This window comes from Fulmarus glacialis, unplaced genomic scaffold (assembly GCF_000690835.1).
Source record: "Fulmarus glacialis isolate BGI_N327 unplaced genomic scaffold, ASM69083v1 scaffold8219, whole genome shotgun sequence".
Classification (NCBI taxonomy): Eukaryota; Metazoa; Chordata; class Aves; order Procellariiformes; family Procellariidae; genus Fulmarus; species Fulmarus glacialis.
The window spans coordinates 38,141-61,147 of NW_009235231.1; the positions used below are offsets into that span (position 1 = coordinate 38,141).

Below are 23,007 nucleotides of genomic sequence, written 5' to 3' on the forward strand. Positions count from 1 at the left end.
TGTAGGCAAAGGGAGAGAAAAGCATGTTATTTGTTATTCCATAAAGTACAGCTAATGAGAGGTATTATTTATAAGAAGAATAAAGTTGGAGAGTCTAACTGAAGTTAATGCATTTAATTTATCACTGAATTCATTCCTATCAGTTGTTAACTAATTATAGGTAGTTACTTGATTGATCAACTCTTCACAGCTGTAAACAATACTTAATAAGGCTGACCGTGATTTTTATTCATCATCATTGATCAGTGGGAAAGGCATAAAGGCAAGAGGCAGCCCTACCAGTTGAAAGCAGGTATTATCTTATTTTTTTGTCTCATATAGAGCTCAGTCAAGTGAGATCTCTGTTCTACTAGTGCTGGGCAAAAAGACTGTAGAAATATACCCAACGTGAAGAGAAATGATTGCTGAAGGTGCAAGGGAATTCAATGGAGGATATGGCCCAGTGGTTCCTGCTTTTCTTATTGAAGAGATGCTAGCTCACAAACCTGTGTTGATGTCGTGCTTCTGAACTGCAGTGCAAAGCACAATGAGTTTCAGGTTAAGAGATTAATGGCTGGAAATCTCAGAACAAATATAAAAAAAGGTGTGTCTCTTCACCTGCTGTTTAGACTATCCCTCTGATTCAGTATTGTGGCTTGTCATAGAGCTGGTTACTACTGATGGAGTTTAGGATGTGGGTAATATTATGAACAATAAAAACACAAGTTACAAAGGTTATGGTAAGGTTAAAGTAGCTTCATGCTTTAAGGTGTAAACACAGCATTGCAGGAATCAGATTTCCCAGACCTCTCTTATCTTTTACTTTGCAAAATTGATCCTTTTTTCTTCCTATTTATTTTTAATTCACATATGTTTTTTTTGCTTCCCCATCACCTGCATTAGTCTAGTCACATCAGCCAATTGCTTTCTGGACTAATCTGAAGTGACACTGTTAATCCTGGTCTGCCAAACTCCTTGACCCAAAACTTGAGGCTCCTTGTATCAGTTTATATGGGCACTGTGGATGCTGGGTATATGTGGCCAACGCTTGCCCGTTTGTAGAGTTTGTGTGAAGAATGTGTATGACTATGTGACAGAACTTCCCCTGACTGCGTTTGGTTATATGATACATGATTATATGGCTATGCACCACTAGACGGCTGCTGAGGGCTATGACTCCTAGCTTCAGTCCTGTCAGGTGGCGTACGCTGGCTGCCAAGCTGTCTTGAGGCTGTTATTCTGGCTCATCTTGAAATACAGAGCTGGTCAGTTAAAAGTTATGTCTGACCTGTGTGATCGTGGTGGCAGAGGGGCTGCAATGAATTAGAAGATACATGTGTCAGGATCACACATGGGCATCATCATTTCATGATTCGCTGTTCTTCTTTTCTGTCTTTGTTGCTGGTATTTGTGGGTTTGGTTGTTTTTTTTTTTTTTGGGGGGGGTGGTGGTGGTTTTTTGTTTTGGTTGTTTCCTTTTGTTTTTGGTTTCTCTTTGAATATACTCCTTGCAGGGCAGGGAGGTGGCTAACAAAAGGCCAGGCTACCCTAAGGTGCTTTTGATATAGTAGAAATATTTTTCATTCTCAGAAGCTGGCTGCAAGTCTTTAGGTTGTCAATACAAAATGCTTTTTGAAATGCTGGTTACAGGCGATAAAAAGGTTGACTAGACTCAAGGACCTAATGGGATGCTTCAGAATTGTAGAATGTTGGAACACTTTTTTTAAAAAAAGGGAAGAAATAAGGAGGTTATAAAAAAATATAGAGCACCTTAAATCCCCACTAATTTCATTACCGTAATCAAAGAAAGTCTTGATAGGTGCCTGAGACTTTTCACAATACATGCCTGGAGTGGTCCTTAGTATCTCAAGACTAGAAATCAGGAAACCTGGATTATACTTTCTCTGATGTATTTTTTGACCTTGGTAAGTGACTTCTTGCCACTCTGTTTCTGTTTGCTTTCTCCCATTTGCTTGTCATGGCTATTAATGATATTAAAACTGCACAGTAGAGATCTTTCAACCTGTGTTTTTACAGCATAGCATCACAGAGCTTTATTTACAATTCTATGTGCTCTGGTAACAATGATGCTAGTGTTGTAACACATTGCTAAGTTGCAGATCTGCTTTCCAAAGAATTCAACTTTTAGCAGTTTTCGCCTTTGAAATCTCAATAAGCAAACTGAATATAGAATGTTTAGTATTATTCTACTAGAACATCAGTGAGGTGTCTGTGCCATATTCTGAGATGGAAAAAATCTGAACTGTGCTTGTTTGAACTGTGATATAGAAATAGAGGTTTTCATTATTTGTGTAAATGTCAGCTTCCTCTGAATTCTGCAAAGTTCTTAAACTGAAAAACATGTTGTTGTTGCAAATCCTATAGAAGTTTCATTTGTACAGAAGTTTCATTTTATTGGGAAGTGCAATGCTTTTTGGTTATGTTGGTCTTGTACTGTTAAGGAAGAATGCACCATGAATTTGCCATTTCTTGCTCAACTGTTCTAATCTTTACATATTTCCTAATCTTGATTTAGGTCTTTCAGAACTACTGCAAAATAAAAAATTAACAAAAATAATAAAGTCTTTCCATTCTGTTAACGACGGTTGCTCATCTCGAAATCCCATCTACTGTTATATTTTTCCTTGAGAAAAACTGACAAGAAGTATGGTGTTTTGTATGTAGGTGTACAATTGTTTTATTTAGTGGCAAGTAATTTTGGGGTTAATTATTGTATATCATGTTACGTATATATCCAACTATTAATTTACTTTTTTGACCACTACTGCATATTAAACACAAGACTTTAACTGAGTTATATACAGTTACTTTTTTCATGTTTCCATCTTTTCCCAGGTTTCAGTCAGTTTAAGAAATGTGTGTAGTTCACTGTTCTTCTCTTACCTTGTACTGCTCCATATTAGATTTTATTTGCAGTTGTGAAAATCTTGACAGTTTTAGATACACGCTGTTAATAATAAATGTTACTCCTTCTAAGTATCTGTCCAGTAGTCACAGTTTCCTTTGTTATATTCATGTTTTTATATGCTTAAAGCATTACACAGGTATTTGTAAAATGTCACGTTCACAGAAAATATTTGCACATGATATACACAAATATGCAGAAGTTTTTTGTTGTTTACCATTAAAAAATTACTAGGGGAATATATGTCTCCAGCAGCAATGTGTAGCTAAGTAAAGATAAGTTGCTTAGACACAATCTGAGTGGGACTGGGTAGTAAACCACTTGTTTGGAAGCTGCTTATTTTGGTATAGGACATAGAAGAAAAAGTGTGAAATATATCTGAGCTTATACTGTTTCAGTACCATGAAACCTAATTCTACGCAATTTATCTTCCGAGTAACTATGCTGGGACAGGTCAGATGACTGATTTTATTAGACATCTTTTCCTTGTTGTTTAAGAGACACAGGACAAAAGTTAGCAATCCAAGGAACATTATGGACCAAGCCTTCCTTTGAATTTGTGCCTACCTCTTCCTGAGGTACTCTGAGTTGATGGAAGACATCCTGATGTAATTTAGAAGCTTGCCTGAAATATAGGAGCCTTTGGCTACACTGGGGAGCTGGCCACATATATTCTATGCAGGCAATTTTTTTTGTTTTTTAAAAAGACAATTTCAACAAATGCTTCATTAGTGTATAAGGAAAAAAGAAAAGAAAAGAAAAGAAACTTTAAAGAATTTCCAGTAAAAAGGAGATGAGGTTTGTATGCTTGCTATGTTCTCATCCATGGGGCAGTACCAAAGATCACATGGCTGGGTGCTATTACTGGAGGGCTGCAATGTGTCCAGTGCCTGCATCAGGTCTCTGTAAATTCCACATCAGGGGAATTCTTCCTGTAAAATGAGTCTTGAAAGCCCAGCTTCATTGCAAGATTTCATAAATAAGTGTATACATATATACATATATATATAAAAAGTATATTAATAAGTATATTTTTATTAGCAGATGTTTAGTAAGAACAATAATTATTTAATACCTTAAATTACTTGGACACACTCTGGTTACCTGGACACAGCCTGGATGGAGTAGTGCAAAATAGCAATGAAGCACTAAAACCTGCAAGAAGTCATAGGTTCATGCTCTTAATTGCACCAACAAGCTCTTAGAAAGTAGCCAGGTGTCTATTTGTGCAAAAACCCTACCCATTGTGCCTACAACATATGTGCCATTCCTCAGCTTTCTTGACCAGGTCAGGAAAAGATCTCTCCCATATCTGAGTCTTTTACTAATATTAGCTATATTTCCAATTTTTACATGTTTGTATCAAAGCAAGACATAAAGCCTCCTAGAAATATTGTTATAATGTAGAAAGAAAAGTATCCTTTGGGAAGAGATGAACTCAAAATTTTTCCAGCTATGTTTGTCACCACCTCAAAGAAAGTATATAAAAAAACGCCACCTGTATCTAACAGCACTATGAAAAAGGAAAGAAGAGGGAGAGAAAATTTTCTATAATCCTGGCAAGCCACAAAGCTGTGAACTGTCGTGTTCAATTGTTGACAGTGTTCTCAATTGTAAGTTTGTGTACTATCAGTGTCATGCACGTGTAGTCTGTGGCATTAAAAGAAAAAAAACCTGATGATAGATATTTTGCAACAGTTTGCTCAACTAGATAAGGTCTAATTCAAGACCGGATATGTCACAGGGTGCAAAACAGGCTTATCTCCATTGTGACTTCCCTGAATTTGGGGATTTTCTATATGAAACTCCTGCTTCAAGAAGAGATAAATCCAGTACCAAGTTGCAGGGTTCTCCTGCTTGGTAGCCAGTTACTAGTATTTGTCAAACTGCTCTGGTGCCCAGCACCACAGCAGGCGACAATCTTGTGCATTTTAGTGAAATTACTCTCTGCCAAGGCAAAAAGAAGTTCTGCCATTTCTGCTTTAAAGCAAAAAAACATGGAGATGCTTATTCCAGCTATCATAGGAAGCAGCTCACAGATCATAAACCTTCTGACCTCTGCTGTTGAAGTCAGAATGTCTTTTTCCCCTTAATATTCTGTCTTGCACTTATATTTATAAGCAACCTGATTTCTGGCTGACATTCCATGAAACTCTTGTTTCCAAGTTTATCAGGCTGTATCTGTTCAGTCTGGTGTAGAAAGCTGTTGTCATTGCCCGGCACCAATATACATAAGGTGAAAAGATTTTATCATCCATCATCAAAATGATGCTACTGTAATAGGTTAGAGCCATAGGACCACATTCTTAGTTTTGCTTGAATATTTTTCTCACATCATTCTTTTTATTATTTATTTTGCTTCTGTCAATATTATGCTGTTATCTGGTTCTCTTCTACTGATACTATCTCTTCAAATATCCTTGGTATTTTTTTTCCTTTGAAGTGAATGGTTATTATTTTATCGGTGTAAAACAAAACCATCAATAAGTGTGTTATAACTCTTTATTTTTGCTGTCATCTTTGTTTATAATATCTTTTTTGAGTTGCTACAGAATAAAATTTCCTTCTCTTTTGGGTGTTTTCCCCTTGCCCCACTTTGGCAAATAGTGATTTATTCTGGATTTCAGAATGAGCTCAAATGAACATACTCAGGTTTTAAAATCAGAATACTAACTTCACAGGCTACAGTATTGTATGGCAAAACAGAATTGTTATATATGTTTAAATCATAATTAAGATGGCACCATCTGAATAGTATCTCTTCAATTGCTGTTGCATCTTGGAACAGAAATGAAAAAAGTTTTTGGCTTTGTCTCTATTCTGTTGTGAAAGTGAGCAATTTTGGTCACCTCTTTGTGAAGGAACAGAATGTATCTTAAAAGGGTGTTTTGATGTATTCAAAAGACTCTTCCTATCTAGAGAGGCCAGTTAATGCCCGTATGCTATTGACATTGCTGCTCTTCCTCTTCTAATGGTTTTAATTAAAACATATGAAGAGTGTACACCCAAAGTGAGCTACTGGATCCGTTTAAGCTGATGAGAAACCTGTAATTGACTTTTGGTAGAGCCTAGTTTTCCCTTTTAATGTGTGTCCTTAATTTACAAGTTTTGGAGATTTGAAGATGAGATGACTTTATGACGGCAAAGTGTAATAATATATGCAGACTGCGTGTAGCTGCAGCAGCAATACTATGACAATTTATTGTAACTAATCAACATAAATTTGTTTTTTGAGACAGCAGATTTGTTTTGGCTTCAGCCCAGAAAGTCAGTGATTGGGTATTTAATTTCATGACTCACCTATTGGCTTGGAACAACTCCTGTACTTAAATTTAAACACACGTTCCATATTCACAGGGATTTTAACTGTATGAAGATAGTCCTGCTCTTATTGCTATGCGGTTCTTCAATAACCTGTGAATGATCAATACCTGATACTTTGGTGAATATTACATATGCAGCCAGATTTCTCACTCTTTGCAGACCTCATGAAAGGTTTGTGTATACAAAAAACTGCTCTAATAAAAAGCAAAGTTTCTATGAGCTTTTTATGCTTAGATAATCATAGCTATAATTACTCTATTATACTTTAAACATTAGATGTTTGAATGATGGTAATGCTCCAAAGATGAAAGGGGATAATGTTAAACTTGCAAGTAAACAGTTTGGCATCAGAACAACAGCAGCTGTTCATGGATTAACTCTGCCAAAGATTTAGGATTTTAGCATTGCAAGATCAGAATAATGCCATTTGGGTGAAGACTTGCTTCCATACACATTTCTTGGATTTAGCTTATCATGTTACCACCAAATTAAGTGCTGTTTGAAGTCATGCATTTTTATACTTCAGAGGATTTTGTCACAAAATACGTGAACGAGTACCCTGTTACTAAGGGGTGGGGTTGACTGTTGAGTGCCTTTGCATTTAAGAGTCCAGTTTGGAAGTCTGGTGGACTGGGCTATAAATATACAAGTATATCTTTATGAAAGATATCTTCGGCCTCCAAAGATGCTTGTACCCTTTTTCTTTAATTGGTGCTTTGCTCCAGGAATGTCAATGAGATTATAGAGAGGTTACATTTACAGCTCTGTGAAAGAAAAGCTGGGGATTTGGTTTAAATGCATGAGATGTAAGTGGGCAACTGTGCAGTTTTCACCTGGGGTGCTCCTTTGTCATATATACCGTACTGTTTTCAGCAAGCTAATAAGATGCTGAGTGCCAATCTATGTGTTTTGGGAGACAACATATATGATAATCTGATCCTACTGAAGTGGTACAAATTTTCTTTATATTCACTGAGTCTGAAATTTCTGGGCAAAAGCATGTTCGTAATGCATTGATAGACATTTCCAGGTTAATCTTTTGTATGTCTTGTCATACATTGACTTTGATGGGGTGCTGTTTATGTCAGAGAATATTTACATGTAATTGAAATATACAGCATTTTTGTGGTAAGGCTTGACATGACTTTACACTTTTTCATTTGTGGTGCTAAGTAGTAGGCAACTCATGATAAACTTGCGTACAACCTCATCAGTAAATCCCTTTCATGGCAAAAAGCAGAACAGAAATAAACACACACTCATTAATCAAATCACTTGTTCAGCCCAGGACATGGTGTGTCTTCTTCTTTCTTTCTTTTAACTGTCAGAGGTAAAGAGAAGCAGTGGAGTTCTACAATGCTATCTGGATTATTTCTATGAACAAAATTATTATGATAAGCAAAATGGGGCAGTTTGTCAAAGAAAAATGACAACATTGATTAAACGTAAGGACCACAATAAGTGAGTCCGGGTAGCTAGACTATCAAATATAGCCATTTTTTCAAAACGGAACTTGCATAAAGCCTATACACTGATTGATTCAAAGTCACATAATAGAGGAAAATAGCAAAAATCAACATCAAGCAAAAATAAATTATAATGTAAAAATGATAAGGGAGCCATGCTTGTTTGAAAATGAAATGTTATAAAAGGTGCAAAAATCCATCAGTACTTCAAGAAGAAATAAAATACACAGGGTTTTCTTTAGAAATATAATACATAGCTGTCATAATTTCCAATGCATCATATATCATAGGTGTTTGTTGGTAACATATCAGAGACAGATTAAATAAAAACTCCATTAGGTTTCAACACACTATAGAAAATGTACAGGTTTTGTTAAATATTACTCTAAAAGAACAAGTACTGGGGGCTTGCAGCTTACACAATATAATCATGGCTCCATATATTCTGTGGCATGCTGAACCAAACTTTATATCTAGAAAGTCCATGGCCTTACATTTTGCTGGTACATTTTTATGGGAGTACAAACTCCTGAAAAATGTAGGTTTTCATCTAATCAAGTATTAAAACAATCTGTTTTCAATACAATATGAAAAATGGCAGAAACAGCTCTGTTTATTAAAAAAAAAAACTGCTATATTAATGTTACTTTTAATATTTAACACCATAAAGCACTTTAAAACATATAAAAACTAGCTACTGTTGTTGAAAAAATATCATTTTACCACCCAGTGTTAATGTCACCAAGTTTTTTCAGCAAGACAGGTGACTACATGTGAAAGCAAAGTGTTTAGGAATTTGGGTGAACAGTGATGTCAGTTTATTTTAAAATAATCTGCCGCTTGGTGTATAAAGACTCTGGCTTTTCTTCATTGGGGATGGTTTGAGAACATTTTGGGTGGCATTTAAACCTGTGGGACATTGTTTTAATTCTGTGCCTGCTAAATTCCTTTTGGGGAGAGTTTGTTGAAAGAAATGTATCAGCAGTTTTAGCAAATTGTTCTGAGTGCAGAGAAACTTGAAATATTTGCTTGGGATTTGGAATCGTGACAATAATTTGAAACCACAAAGTAAATGCAGAGTAAAGATGGTGCCAATTGTTTTCTCTGTTCTCTCATTGCTATGATCTAGAAGTTTTCCTTTTTCGAAGGGAGGTTCTGTTTTGTTGGAAAAACGATTCAGTATCTGGAAAATTTACAGTATAGGAATGAGTGTTCATTGCTAGTAGTCAGTTCTCAAAATGACAAAATGGTTTGGAAATGAGAAGTGTCAGAATAAAATGTGTGCTTGCCTGTTCTGAATCAGGAGCGAGATATTTCCATGGTAATGCCTCACCAAGGCTGTTTTAATGCAGTGGTGGGCAGATTTCGAAATTATGTTTTTGACTTGAGAAACTCTGAACCTTTATTATGTTTTCGAAAGGTAAACTTAATTGTGTAGTTACTTGTAATACGATAATTTAAGTAAATCTCCCTGAAAAGATTTCCAAATTTTAAGCTCTGGCAGCAATATAAGGTTATATCTAGAAAAAAACAAAACAAAAAACCAACCAAACAGAAACCCCACACCCTACAAACAAAAAAAACCACCGCCAAAAAATCCCAAATCAAACTGGCTCTGACAGAGCACCAAGCTATGAATGTGAGCATTTCAAATGGCAAGGGTCAAATTAAGATGAAAGTCTGGCAGTATTGCAATAAGAAGAAGTTTGGCCATAAAATATAGCAAACCAGAACTTGATTCTTATTAAACAATAATTAAAAAAAATCCTTCTCAAAAATTCAGAATGTATCTTATTACTTTCTAGTTTTTTTCATAATTTATGCTGTTGCTTGCATTTTGCTCATTTTGGAAGTGGAAAATATATTTGGTTTGGGGTTTTTGGTTCCTAATTATTTTCTACATTGTAAGAAACCTTCAGGCAAAGACCAGTGACCTTTTTTTGCTACTTTCTCTTCTGTATCAGGATTTAGAGAGCTAGATTGTGATGGTGACATATGATTAGAAGCTCAGAGAAGTAATTTCCATTCTAAAGTATTTTTTCTGGTTAACATTTATACTCCTTTGACATTCACTTTAGCTAGCTGCATGGTTTTATGAACACTGGTAGTGTGAATAATTGATTCAGTGCAGCGAGAGCTTTATTTAACACATTTGTTTCTTCAACAAGTATATTTTACATTTGTAGTTAACCTTCATGACGCTAAAGGTTTATTACTTAAAAATGTAACTCCTTTGAAAATTAGTCAAATAAAAAGCTCTAATGCACTTATTATGTATTTAATGTGCAGTATGGAAGATGTATTTTTAAAGATATTTGAAAAATATTAGACCAAATTTTCTGTTGTCTTAAATTGGCAGTTTCATTTTCTAAGGGTCTCCTAGCAATACGCTGTCAGTGTATAATAAAGTTATAGCGAAGGAAATCTATGGATTTTTGATGTGAGTTATAAAATCCCTGATTTTGAGAATGGTAAACTGGCATCTATTAATTATCAAAACTGTGTTTTGTCACTTCAGAGCTTAGTTCATAGGTAACCTAGGAAGGAACCAAGTCATTGTCAGGTTCCAGCCTTGGTGTTATCTGAAACGGTAGGTTTTTTTAGAATGAAGATTTCATTCAATACCATGATGGTGCTAGAAAGGTGATGAACACTTTGGGAGGCAGTTATTTCTGAAATCCTTTTTCCTATAAACTGGTGACTAAGAAATAAGGCTGGCAAAAAGTTGAGTGAAAAAATCATGTGATTTTATTTTTCTAAGTACTTTAAGAGGAATAAGAATGTTTGATGAATGAAATGTCTTCTTGTATTTGAAAAATGTAACTAGAATAAAACACTGCTTCTTTCTAGCTAAGTAACCTGAAACAAGTCACAGTTGTGGACGTGTCAGCAAACAAGATCCATTCTATTCCAATCTGTGTACTCCGGATGTCTAATTTGCTGTGGTTGGATATTAGCAGCAACAACCTGAAAGATCTCCCAGAAGACATAGACAGGTAGTTTATGTTTTAATTCATTGACAGGCTTGTGAACTATGAAGCAAATCTAGAAAGTAACAAGCTTCCAAGGGACACAATTAATGAAAAATCACGTGAAAAAATCACATTTAGAAATGCATCAGATAGTTTTGCTTGTAAGCTTTACCATTGCTATTGATGAACTAGGTCAGAGAACAGAAACCACATTTTCTAGCTCATTGATGGCAGATTGCATAGTCAGTGCCTCTACTGTTCAGTTAACTAATTACATTTTCTGCTGCATTCATGATAATTTGTCATTATATCCAGGCATTATTATTTGGGAAGTTCATGGGAAGTTCATACTCTGCCCCAGTTCCAGCAAAGGGGACTCACCATATGGAGTTGGCAGCAGTATCTCTCTGGAGGGTAGACAGGGTGGAGGGAAAGATGAACCAAAGCATATTTAAGTTACTGAAAGAACCTGATAAATTTTGGCAGTAAAACAGAAAAATATTGGTAAGATTAAAAAAACCACTGACAATCCTCCCCTCCTACTCTGAAGTATATCTGCATGTGCACACATATACTCACTCTCTCAATTTAGAGATCCACTAGAACTAGTTTTAAAAAAATCATGCTGATCTCTTTAATGGGACTTACTAGCCTGAGAAAGCACTTTTCTTATCCCTGGGCCTATTTATTCACTCTGGAGTCCTGTTGTAACTTAGTTTACAAAACTTTACATAGACATAAGTAAACCAAAACACATATTAACTAAAGTTTATGAAAAAAAAATACGGATTGTTTATTGATCTGGGAATAGAGATCCCTGAGGCAGAAGAAACTTCACAGAAAAGTTGTTCAGCCTTAACTTCCGCAAGACCTTTTTTGCTGGGCAAAAAGAGTTTTCTGGGACATTGTGTAATCACAGATTTCTCTGGCAGCAGGGCTGAAGTCTTAATTTGTATTAGTAATTCACAGGCTCTAGCCACAACACCATAGAAATCTCATTTTTTCCCAGGGGATCTGAGCAGAGATTTGATTAACTTCAAAGGGCTTCTAAGAGGATATTTTTATTTTATGAAAGGATACACGCTCAACTTAAGGGTCATTTTTTCCCTGTAACCTATATATATTTCTCTATCTCTGAAATATTCCTTTTCTACATTTCATCTTCTCCATTTCGTATTGTGTTGGCAGATTCAATACTAAAGCATCAAAATCAGACACTACAAAATAAGGTTTTCTTTGTTTGACTTTGAGTTTTGAATTTTGAGATCTCTCGGGCTCATGTGCATTCTGAAGACTACAAAATGTCAGGATATGCCTCCCCTCCCCAGTAAACGGATACTCTTTTCAGACTCATGATTTCAATGCCTGCAGTGTCGAAGAACCTCAATGAACTACCATAAAGTCTGTGATTAAAAAAGATGAGCTGGCAGTAAACTGAAGCCTTACTTAATATCTCTCTCCCTGAATTCAAACAAACCCTATGGGCCTGATAAGCAATAGCCTGCAACAGTGTTTTAGGAATGGACCCTTCTGGTCAAACGAGACAAACTTGTTTCATCAGTTTGCTATGCTTTTTGTCTTCTACCTACTCCAAGGAATAAATGCTCAGCCACAAATTGCTATTGCATTAGGAAAAGCCAGGGGAAATAAAGCAAAAGAAGCCCAATGCCTTCCTCCACAAAACATTGTCATTAAATTGATTTCAGTGGGACAACTTGCAAAAGCCGTATGACCAGGCGCTGGTCTTTCTCTTGCTCCCCACAGTACTAATTACTAGTGAAAAACAATAGATGGGAATATACTGCCTAGCACGGATATATCTAGTTCATAGAAACCAGTACATGGGCAAAGCTGTGAGCTGGTGACCCATATTTTTCATTAGTTCCGGGATACACATGGTAAGGCTTTATATCATATTCTGTCAACATCTTATGTATGAAAGCACAGTAATTTTTGTAACTTCTTATCTTGGGCATGCTTCTAAGTACTTGTCAAAGGTGTGCTATTAATATCTATAATGTTGAAACATGCCTGGAAATTTCCATTAAGTTGATGACAATTTGTGAAAGTGTGGTATGAATAATTTTTGAGAAACCAAAGATGGTGCATGTAATTGTTCTTCTTTTACACAAGATTAAGTCTGTATTGCTATTTTGGATAGATGCTCCTGTCTGAAATAAATATTTTAAGTTATCTTTATCTTTTACGTTTTTACAGGTTAGATCAACTGCAGACACTTCTCCTACAGAAAAACAAGTTGACTTATCTTCCACGAGCTCTGGTCAATATGCCAAAGCTCAGTTTGCTAGTTGTCAGTGGTGATGACCTGGTTGAGATACCCACAGCTGTCTGTGAGTCAACCACAGGTTTGAAGTAAGTGAAAGTAAAAGAGAAAGGAATATGTTCTTAAGAAGATAAGGTAGATGCACCCAGGAGAAATACTTTCACAAGCATCAGTTTCTACCATACCTGGTAGTCAAATTCTGGCCCAATTTATATCAGAGCCCTTAAGGAGGCACTAGAGAGATTGGAAATTGCAGAGGAGCCGCAGCTTTCTGATTTTTAACTGCTAGTTCCCCGCATTGTGCATCTGTATGCCTAAACTGCTATTCCTGTATAGGCTTGGTCATAGTAGCTCTAACTCTGGAGTCGCAAAGCCATGCCCCAGAGTGGGACCAGTAGTCTGGCAGTTGATAAGCTCAGTACTGTCAAAAGTATGTTGCTGGGAGTGGGAGACATGGCTAGTTAAAAGGCTAAATAATGTCACATGAGTTTAGCAGTTCATATATTCTTTGTTGTGAAAGAGCCTATTGTTGCTGCATGCAGGATAAGACTAAAAGACCTTTCAGACTACAATTATAATGATCCTGCATTTCCGCAGGCCATGTTCAGGTCTTTGATTATGCAACTATTTGAGACTCTATACTGGGTCTGGCTGGGATGGAGTTAACTTTCCCCATAGCATTCCTTAAGCCCCGCAATGCTGGGCATTGTATTTGTAGCTAGAATGGTGCTGATAACACACCAAGGTTTTTGACTACTGTTGAGCAGTGCTACCACAGCATCAAGGCTGTCTCTCCAACCCTCCCCCCCAAAGGCCAGTGGGCTGAGGATGAGCAAGAGGTTGGGAGGGGACATAGCTGGGACAGCTGACTCAAACTGACCAAAGAGGTATTCCATACCAATGACATCATGCTCAGCAATAAAAGCTAAGAGAAAAGAGAAGGGTCATTTGTTATGAAGGTATCTGTCTTCCAAAGCAACTGCTACACATACTGAGTCCCTGCTTCCCAGGAAGTGACTGGACATCTCCTCTTGATGAGAAGCAGAGAATAATTTTTTTTTGCTTTGCTTTGCTTCCACACATGGCTTTTGCTTTTCTTCATTAAGCTGTCTTTATCTCAACCTACGAGTTTTTCATCTTATATTCTCCCTCTGTCCTGCTGAGGAGGGGGAGTGAGAGAGCTGCTTGGTGGACTCCTGGCCAACCAAGCTCAACTGACCACAGACTCACAGCAATTCTTGAGGTTGATTTGTTGCAACATTTGTTCTTTTGAAAGTAATAATTTTATTGATTTTTTTCCTTCTTGGAGTGGTAATATCACCAGAGATTTTCAGAATGCTGTGCACTTAATTTGCACATTATATAAGTTGTTTATGTAACCATCTAGTTTTACACCTGCAAAGTGTAGCTTTAGGAAATTTGCAAATATGACACAAATCACGTCCAGTCATGCATTGAAAAAGAGAAGTAACATAAAACAAACAAAAAATGAAGATACATATTGTCAGCTAAGTGATACTGGCAAAATTCCAGATTGCTAGGCAATCTTGTTAGGATGGAGTTCATACTGCTCATTAACAGATGTGAAATTACAATACAGTCTGTCAGAAGTTCCATAATAAAGAAATATACCTGTTATTGCAAGGAATGATTATGTAGATAGGTGAAAAGAAAGAGATAAATCTGATCATTTTTATATGGAAAGTAGAATATAGAGAAGGTGCCATTTGAAATCTGTATTTTTTCTAACAATAGATGGATTCTAACAATGCCATAATGCAAAAAATGAACAAATGTTCTTTACGTTTCTCCTTCTGGGTGTAGTAGCAACTTCTAAAATATCTTTCATGTTGGCCAGTGATATTCAGAAGCCTGTTGCGTATATTCTTGTGTTAATCTCTCTCTAGATTCATAAGCCTCAAGGACAGCCCAGTTGAAACTATTGTATCTGAAGATACTGAAGCAATTATAGAAAGCAAACGTGAACGGGAGCAGTTTGAGAAAGAGTTTATGAAAGCATACATTGAAGACCTAAAGGAAAGGGGTATGTGTTAATTTACAGTAAACTTCCTGCTATCTTGGATATAAATGCAGGCATACATTGGGAACATCAATTTTTAAGAATACAAGAAATATACCCTTAAACTGTAATTGTCTGTTATGGTATTAAATAAGATTAAAAGTGAAAAAGTCGAATGTGCTTTGTTAAAAGTTTGGGCCCTAACTAAAAGACTTCATATTGAACAAAGATATACAAAATGAATGGTGTGTTTGTACATCAGCATTAACCTTAATTCAATTACAATGCATGCAATGATAATCCTCATTCTCCAGATTTACTTACCTCTTTTGGGATTAGCATTAGTGATTTTGAATTCCTGCAGAAGTGCTTCTCCCCCTCAAAGGAAACACAGTACATATATGAAATGCTCTTTACACTGATAGGACATTCTTTAACAATGTATCTGTATCAATGTACTAATTGTTTAACCACTGCAAAATTGTTGTAGTAAAATTGCTGCTTTTGTCTTTTTTGGACAGCACCTGAAAGTTTACATATTACTTAGCTTGCTGTTCTGCCTTAAATTTATCGCAATTAAGTAACTGTCAATCTCTTGAGACTTGTTTAGTAAACTTGTTAGGAAACAAAGGGAAAATTTCCTGTGAGCCAAAGTGACCTATAGGCTCTGTTTAAACATTTTTGAGAGTTTGTGTGTAAAGATGAATTTTTGTGGAATGAATCTTATGGTATCTTTTCATTCCTTGCATTTCATGTAAGTGGTCTATATAGTAGTCCTACAAGACCTGATAAAAGAGAAATGTAAAAAAAGGCCACAGGATGTGGCTGCAGAATACTTTTCATGTTCTGATACTGGACTTTTGTTCCTTAATGTCCATAAGCTGCACACTTGAGTATTCAAGCCGTCTACTTCCAAAGTGGAATCTGCTATAAAAGTGCCAGATTCTGATAATGGTAGCAACAGTGGTTAAAACAAAGAGAAGGAATGGAGGAAAAACTGAGATCATAATTTGGCTTTAGAGAAACTCATGAAATATGTAATAATGGAGTTGTATTTACATACTTGTGAAATGCGGAGTCTAAGATAATGGCTGCCAGGCTTCCTGAAACTTGTATTTGGCCCTGTCAGGCATAGGCCAGCTTTATATGCCTTTGGGACAAAGCAGCTCAGGGATACACTCTTCTGCCTTCCTAGACAAATCTTGTCTCCATGTTTTTTATGATGAGGTTGAATCATGAAACTCTCTTGTATTTCCTGCTTCTGAACTCTTGTGCTATAGATTATGCCAATACCTGTTTTTGAAAAGGAAACTGGAGAAGGAATAGCTTCTGTATAATACGAGCTGGCAGAATTTCTGAATGATAGCACAAAGATCACTTATCAAGCACCTTTGAAATAAACCCAAACCTACCTGTTTCTAGGTAAGGGCTCCATTTATTTGTGCTGGATTACATAGCTGAAGTCTGAGATGTATTTCTTCTTTCTCTTTTCACAGATTCTACTCCTTCCTACACTACGAAAGTATTACTCAGTCTTCAGCTCTGAAGATCAAAAATCTCTAAATCATTAGCGAATATCAGAATGACTCTATTTTTATCCACCTGAATAGAAAACACTAGAAACCACAGATGGCCAGAAGCACTTCAAAATCATCAGGAACTTTTTTATTTGTTACTGTAGTTGCTCCCAGTAACTACAGACAAAACAAAGAGCAGCAGAGCCTTTGTAAGATGCTATTTCACCTTTTAAATCAACATATTTATTTTCAAGTTCACAGCAACGGCCACTAATTTACATATAGACCTGCTGAAAGTAAATATTCGCGTAATAAAGTATACGCAGGCATAGAAGCCCTCAGGATGAAGACATTGTACATTGTGGAACATAAATCATCATCTTAAAAAGAGATTTGATTTTATAAGAGGGGAAGGATTAATTTAGAGAATGAACGTGATCTGTTGTATTCTTAAGACCAAATAACACTTAGTTCTTTACAACATTTAAAGTGCAAACACATACATAGTTGTTTGCATTTACCTTCCATTCTTCAAAGAAATTGTCCTCCTCAGGATTTTCAGTTTAGATAAATTTCAACAACTTTATATACAGAAACTGTGGCAATTCTGTTGCTTTTTTCAAGCATATTATAAGCTTTTACCTTGAATTTTTCGCAAACTCAAGTACCAACATGACTGAAACTTCTGTGCTAAGCAGTCTTGTAATATAGCAGTGTATTAAATAAGATTTTAAGGACTAAGCAGCATGAACAAATACTATCAGCAAAATGATGATAAAGGTCTTCTACTAATGGTTTCAGATTACAGGATTTTGTGGACATTTATTGGAATTTTCCAAGTTGTATAAGAATTAGTTTGCTGGATAAAAAGTTATGTTGCTTGCTATTTAATAATCTGTTTATATATAATTATGTAAGTGTATATACTGTAGAGTTTAGAAATCTAGTTTTACATATATTTTTTGTTTAATAAACCAAAACTTTTTAATCTAAAAAGACTTTGAGAATTTAGACTCAAATTAGACTCAAATTAGAGAATTTAAATAGTCGAAACCTATGAGTTCAGTTAGGGGAAATGATATTTACATCTTGCTTTTTTATTATAGATGAGCTATGTCCAGTTTTGTGCAGTAAAGTGCCACTTAAGTCAGTCATATTTAAAAAGCAAAACAACAAAGGATGTGCTTCTCAAGATTTCCATACAAAAAATACTGCTTTTGCTGTTTTCTTTCCTTTTAACTTTTTAGCATTCATTCTTTTGAGAGTAGAGAATTTGTAAATACTATGTGGTTATGTATTCTGGTCACAAACTCCTGCAGTTATATGACTATCCAAATGTCCAGTGGGACGGGGAGAGTGAGTGAGCGGCTGCGTGATATTTGGCTGACTGCCAGGTTAAACCACGACGCCAAAATGAAACCCTCTGGAATTAGTCTCTAGGTGTTAATGCCAATTTTAAGCATGTCCTGGAACAAAAAGAAAGCTTCAAAAAACTCTGAGAAAACTTGACATTGATCTAAAACAGAATAATGGAAGATATAAAATGATTTTTTTATTATGAAGATATTGAAATATGATAAAACAGTGGCAAAGTGGCTTATAACAATGAGGCTATCTGAAACTACCCTACCAAACTTTCTTTTAGTGAAATTATAAATTGGGTTGATTAGGTATTAATATTGATGTAGTAAACTTCTGTAAGACATCTGATTTGGCATTGCTTGAAATTCTATTTCTAGAGTTTTATTGTAGTCTAATATGATCCACTGAAAATCATAGGAATGGAAATTACAACTGCTGTATTTATAGAATGTCCATTATGGAAGTTGTAACTTTAAGAAAAATTAGGGGTGCAAACATAATTAACTAAACAAAAGTTCCCAGTGCAAATTCTAGTGTGAGAATTGTTGCATATATAAACAGAAGGTACTTGAATAGAGAAGTTGTGTTAGTACTTATCTAGCATTGCTGCTAATCTTACTTGAAAGATTTCTGCTGTTCACAGGTAAGAGTGATGCAGATAAACTGGGGAACATTCAGAAGAAACCAATAGCATAAATAGAAAACATGCATTTTTAAGTTCATTGAACAAGTCCATTTGCTTGTCAATGTTTATCAATGAAAAATCACAGTCTAGAAACAGGATTTTTTACTGCAGCAGAGAAACATAAGGCAGAAGACCAAAACTTGAATTCACGGATTTGAACGAGAAACAAAAGGCCTCTTTTGCAGTAAGAGTAACCATGGGACAACTCACAAAACTGATAAATTCTCAGTCATTAACAATCTTTAAGTCCAAGTTAACATTTTCCTTAAAAAATTGCTGTAACAATTAAGCCATGGAAAATGCAAGGTCAATGCTATACAGAGGATCAAGCTAGTGTTCCCCAACTTGACTTTGGACCTCTGTGAATCTGATTTTCATAAAATCACAGAGTGGTTTCAGTTGGAAGGGACCTTCAAAGGTCATCTAGTCCAACCCCTCTGCCACAGGCAGGGACATCTTTCACTAGATTAGGTTTTTCAAAGCCCTGTCCAACCTGACTTTGAATACTTCCTATGATGGCACATCCACAGCTTCTCTAGAAAACCTGTTCCAGTGTCTCACCACCTTCATTGTAAAGAACTTTTTCTTTAGATCCAATCTAAATCTACCTTATTTCAGTTTAAAACTGTTACCCCTTGTCCTGTCATTACAGGCCATGGTAAAAAAATCTTTCTCCATCTTTCTCATAAGCCCCCTTTATACATTGCAAAGCTGCAGCTTTCTCTTCTCCAGGCTGAACAACCCCAACTTTCTCAGCCTTTCCTCATAGGAGAGGTGTTCCAGCCCTCTGACCATTTTCGTGACCCTTCTCTGGACCTGTTCTAACAGGTCCATGTCTGTTTTGTGCTGGGGACTCCAGAGCTGGATGCAATACTCCAGGTGGGATCTCATGAGAGCAGAGTAGAGGGGGACAATCGCTTCCCTCAATCTGCTGGCCATGCTCCTTTTGATGCAGGATACAATTGCCTTTCTGGACTGCAAGTGCATATTGCTGGCTCATGTCCAATTTTTCATCCGCCAGTATCCCCAAGTACTTCCCTGCAGGGCTGAGAGCTTTTATTCCCAGCTCTTGTAGAACATTACTTCCTAAAATCTTATCCACAGAAAGAAAGGATTATTTTTGTCACAGAATTTGTCAAGTACCTCTGTTTAAGGGGAAGATGGTGTACATGTACAACTGTCTCCATTAAACCTAAGACATCCAGTGGGTAATGTCAGCTATAACCGAAAGTCCTAATTTCAGCATAACTGCATCTGAGTTCTACTTCTATGATCTGTACAGCAAAAGTACTGTGAGAACATACTTATGACATGCTGTTACATATACCTTTATTAGTGTCATCCATTGCAGCACAAAATCTGTGTGTCAAAAGAGACCTCATTTTGAATTTCGTCTAATTTTATTGGTTTTCTACCCAACTTGGTTTACTAGTAATTTTACTTTAAACTATTATCTTTCACTAAAAAACAATACTTCGAGAGAAGAGAATTGTTATTGGTGTGTTGCGCACTTTCTTTTTCAATTTTTGAAAGTGAGTAATTTTATGAGTGAAGGGAATTGTGTGTACTAATGGCAATTTTTGTTATTTTCAAGCTTCTGATGTCAGATATTTAGATACCTAAAAAAAGCAATGTGTTTTTTCTTCTGAGCTGCAAAATCAACATGCATGTGTTGTGTACAGCATTTTTATTGGCTATGACTAGCTTCCCAAAACTCAACACTTTCCTTCTGCTTCGCAAGTAGCCTCTATTCAAAACCAGCAAGACTGGGAGCAATTGAAATATGTGTTATAGAATACTCACTGGCTCAATGTGCAAAAGAAAATCAGATAATTATTTTTCATTGTGTTCCTTTTCCTTGTTCTGCATTGTTTTGGCCTTGTTTTTAAGGATAGCAAAGTATAAGCTAGGAAGATAAACTTATAATGAAAGCAAATATCTTGAAATTTAATTAATGAGTACCCAGAATAACATACTCTTGCATCAGATTTTGGTTTAAAATTTACAGTTAATACTGGACAATATATTCTTTTTTTTCCCCTTGAACATTTACACACCATCGGAACTGTTTTACTGTGTTTATTTTCTGCAAAGGAAGCACCAAGCAAAATGATAAACAACGAATGCTCTTGATGATATGACTTGATTTCAGCAGCCGCTAGGTCCTGGTCTGTGGAGAATTTCCATACAAATTAGCTCCCGCTTCATAGAGGGTGGGAACAGATTGGGGAGTAGGGTTTTTTTTCTGGTTTTGGTGCCTCATTTGAACTAGTCCTAATAAATAGAAGAACTGTAACTCAGTGTAACTCTGGTTATGTACCTCTTGGATAACCCTTCTATATGTTGAGCAGTTCAGGAAGAGTGTCCTCTCTCTTTAATTGCTGAATCTGCTACTTGGGCTGATTCCAGCTGTGACTATATTCTATCCCACAGCTCGCTCTCTTCTGCACTTTATTGGTCCACTAACAGCTGTGGGTGTTGCTTAGTGTAAATAGGGGATCTGCATGGTGTTTTCATTATGTGCCGACTGGCATTAATACGAAAGGATCATTACTATCTCTTTCCTCTCCCTGGAACTTTCTGTTTTCTTGTTGTCAACTTCAACGTAACTACTTGAGGTACAACAAAATCTTAGTGAAGAGCCATTTCATATCTAAAAAGCAATTACATCTTAAACATATTGCTTCTGCTATGTTCAGAGTTTTTATTTTCCACTAATGCTTCCAGCCTTTTCCTAAAATCAACAATGACATTTATAAAGTAATTAAATTAGCTGTCAAAACATGGTGAATAGATCTGTAAGGAAGGATATCAGTTTAGAGAACTAAAAATCAGTTTTAAGCTATACAAGAGCAATATTTGAATCCAGATTTACATACAAAATATTACATTTTCTTTTTCATTCATTACATAGGTCCAGACAAGTTAAGGCTGAGTCAGCCTTTGGCCCTGTGTATTATGCAATGACAGAATAATATGTTTAGAAAAAACAATGTGTTATACTGTAGGGTTTTAAGCTGATAAATACATGTGGCGCTCCTCTGAGTTACTGAAGCTGCTGTCTGTGCCTGGGACATGTCAGATTTTTTTTGTGTTTTGCACAGAGGAACACCACAACATATTTCTTTCAGACTTCCTACAGGTTTATGAATGGCATGAAAGGTAATTCAATGTTTCATTCTTATTCTGTGTTTCCTGGTTCAAAAACTGCAATGATGTCACCTGTAGTATCTGTGTAACTTCCTGTCAAGATAAGTATTTCAAAAGAAGACGATCCCAAGTTTGTTGTGGTACTGCCCTGGCCCCAGGGAGGTAGAGAAGGTCAGCTGTCTGCTCTGAGTGTATTCAGAGAAGGTGAGTTTAGTGGTTAGACATTGGCAACTGCAGGAATCATGAGTGGCAGCACTTGATACAACCAGGTAGCTAAAGGAATTCAAGATTTTAATTTTTTTAAAATGTAAGTTTGGTTTTGTTTTTACATTTTAAAAAGGTCCATATCACCAGGGTTCCTTTCTCTACAGCTATGGGAGCTGTATGTCAAAGCACATGTTGGCATTTTAAGATAGCACATGATTTCAGGAAGGAGGGATTAAAGAAAGCAATAGTATTTTAGTTGCAGTAAATTGACCATTGGCAACACTGTGATATGGCTGAAAATGATTAGGATATATCTGCTTTTATGCTATAAGTAGACTTTACATATGTTGGAAGGTCTTGCTATAGGAAAGCTTCTGTCCAGTAGCTTCCGTAATTCCTTTTCCTCTTACTTTGGACTAGCGTAAGGTTATACTGCATTAAGCCAAACTACCCGGAGCTTTCAGGCTGAGGGTAAATGGGGAAAGGTTTCAGGACTCTGTTTCACCTTTCTTTTCCTTTCCTACTCTTTCTTTTTCTTTCACTCCCTTATTTATCTAACAATTAAAAAATCAGATGCTCATATTAGAAATATCTCCTACCAAAAAAAAAAAAATTGGCATGTAATTTTCAAGAGCTTGTTGGTTACCTGGTACTTACAATCAGCTGCTAAACTGGGTTGTCCCTGATTCAGTTGCAGTAATTAGCATTTGGCACATGATGTATGTATAACAGGTGTTGGCAGGCTGGTTAGAAGTTCTTATCAGAGAAATACTGTATCCTGGCTGAGGAGATTCATTCATATCCCTTTTATCTCCCCTGCCTGTCTGTCACTTAATGCTCTAGGTATGATACTAAATTAACACTCTGATATTTGCTACTTAACCATTCCTTGGTTTGTTAAAAACATGTTGCATGTTTCATCCCAGGGCACATCACAAACTAGCAGGAAGGTTTCTGCTCCATCTGAAGCCTTGCAGCTGCAGGACAGGTTTGCTGCCCTCAAAGCTAGGAAGGAGACGGGTGTGCTTTCAAGTGAAGCAACCAAGATCACTAATTCTGAACCACACAGGATAACCTGGAGGAAGTGGCAAGTGATAGCGGTGGGCAACTCTCTGC

At 36.3% G+C, this 23,007-nt stretch overlaps 1 protein-coding gene across 1 annotated transcript in view; it reads left to right on the forward strand.

The window, feature by feature from the left end:
• LRRC2 (leucine rich repeat containing 2) overlaps positions 1 to 16,516 on the forward strand; it is a gene marked incomplete at its 5' end in the record, with an annotated part of 54,432 nt that extends 37,916 nt beyond the window's left edge. The window contains 4 exons of the mRNA XM_009585944.1: positions 10,545 to 10,690; positions 12,884 to 13,039; positions 14,858 to 14,994; positions 16,467 to 16,516. Coding sequence (XP_009584239.1) covers positions 10,545 to 10,690; positions 12,884 to 13,039; positions 14,858 to 14,994; positions 16,467 to 16,516 — 489 coding nt within the window. The remainder of the gene's footprint in view (positions 1 to 10,544; positions 10,691 to 12,883; positions 13,040 to 14,857; positions 14,995 to 16,466) is intronic.
• Between the last annotated feature and the right edge of the window lie 6,491 nt (positions 16,517 to 23,007).